The sequence below is a fragment of the Limulus polyphemus genome, unplaced genomic scaffold, assembly GCF_000517525.1.
Source record: "Limulus polyphemus unplaced genomic scaffold, Limulus_polyphemus-2.1.2 Scaffold938, whole genome shotgun sequence".
Taxonomy (NCBI): Eukaryota; Metazoa; Arthropoda; class Merostomata; order Xiphosura; family Limulidae; genus Limulus; species Limulus polyphemus.
This window is the reverse complement of record NW_013666548.1, coordinates 276,913-278,540: the sequence shown is the minus strand read 5'-3', so window position 1 is coordinate 278,540 and position 1,628 is coordinate 276,913. Positions and strand designations below refer to the sequence as shown.

The window sequence follows — 1,628 nt, the reverse complement described above, 5'->3', positions numbered from 1 at the left end:
ATAATTAATTATAATCATAATTGTATAATTTTATTCTTTAGCATTAATTAAGGGATAAAATTACTGTTTTTACGTTGTTTTATGTCCTAGTTTATAATTATTGTAACTGTATTTGTTTTAATAAACTATAAATTTACTTTTTTTCCTACATTTTTGTGTTATGTTTGTAGCACCACATCTATTTGCATGAGCAAGTTTCTTAATGAACCTTCCACAAAATGTAACTTTGATGAGAACTAACAGCAAAAAGTTGACATCTTAATGATCGTATTCAATTTATATTAAAATGTAGTTGTAATTTTTTCTATCGTTATTATGCTAATAAACCTTAGTGAACACTTTATTGTATGTTGCTTCTCAGTACACTTGTATAAATTATGTGTTCCTAAGACATACCACCTTTTATTTACAGTGAAGCTTGTTTCACTTTATTGGTGGTAAGTAAACAACTATTCTTGTCTGAGTAACAGTGATCATGTTTCTGTCTCATGTACATCGTCATTTATGTTATAAAGATTTGGAGACAAAATAATTATATTGTAGTTTTTATAAAGCAGTAAGTTTAAATATGTTTTCTAATTTTAAAAGTCTAGCTAGTACATGTTCTTGTATCAGAGGTGTCAGAACTGGAGGAGGGGGTGGGGCTGTAGCACTCGCACTTTTACATATTTGACTTGTATAGCAACTGTAAATTATATTAATTTTGTGGGAGGCGTGTAACAAATATTAGATTTGTTCTATTTACGTAAATCATCCTCCTCTTCTTTTGACTTGAATTATTTTGTATATTCCAGGGTTCATCATGATATCAAGACATATTATCTCATGTTGGAAGACCAGCATGTCAGTTTCTCTTCCTTCTGCAAGTTTTAGAACAGCTTCTCAGCAAACACTACAATGTACTTGGATGGTCAAACATGAACATAAAAATATTTTCTCTTTTAACTGTGAGCGGTGCATGTCCAATGATTATTCCAAGAGATCCAAAAAAGAAGGAAATGGTCAACAAAATGTTTCGGGATTTCAAGTGAATGAGGTAGAGTTCAGTCATACCCGAGCTCGGGAAGTTTCAAATGCAGTGGCTGAGTCATTAACTAGTGGACATGAATCTGAAGCAAAAATGCATGATATGCAACATGGCACTAACAGCTTTTCCAAAGACCATGAAAACTGGGATGAAGTGGTAAAATGTGCAGAGAATCTTGGAGATAAAGAACATCTAGAAGCTTATGAGCATTCTGGATCTGTTAGTTTAAATTCTGTGATGCAGTCTACTGTACCTCAACCATTTGCATCATCATCCAAGTCCCCAAGTCATATCAACATGCCTGGAGGAACACGGAGTCGAGAACAGAAGTACTTATCAGGAGAAAGACAGTCCACACACCAATCTGAGCAAAATTTTAACCAGATTAGGAAGGAAAGTAGTAAGTGCTTTTTTCTGCTGTATTTATATTAGAAAAGAATATATCGTGTAGCCTATTCTTAGAGCTGGGCAGTTAGTGAATTTATTAATCACATAATAAACTCCTTATTATTGGTTATGATATGGTTCACACATTAAACTCCATATTATTGGTTATGATATGGTTCACACATTAAACTCCATATTATTGGTTATGATATGG

The 1,628-nt window shown here is 32.7% G+C and overlaps 1 protein-coding gene across 1 annotated transcript in view; it reads left to right on the top strand.

Annotated features, from left to right (window-relative positions):
• Positions 1-1,628, top strand: part of LOC106461344 — a 13,249-nt gene that overhangs the window by 6,522 nt on the left and 5,099 nt on the right. The window contains exon 2 of the mRNA XM_013921161.2: positions 795-1,427. Coding sequence (XP_013776615.1) covers positions 795-1,427 — 633 coding nt within the window. The remainder of the gene's footprint in view (positions 1-794; positions 1,428-1,628) is intronic.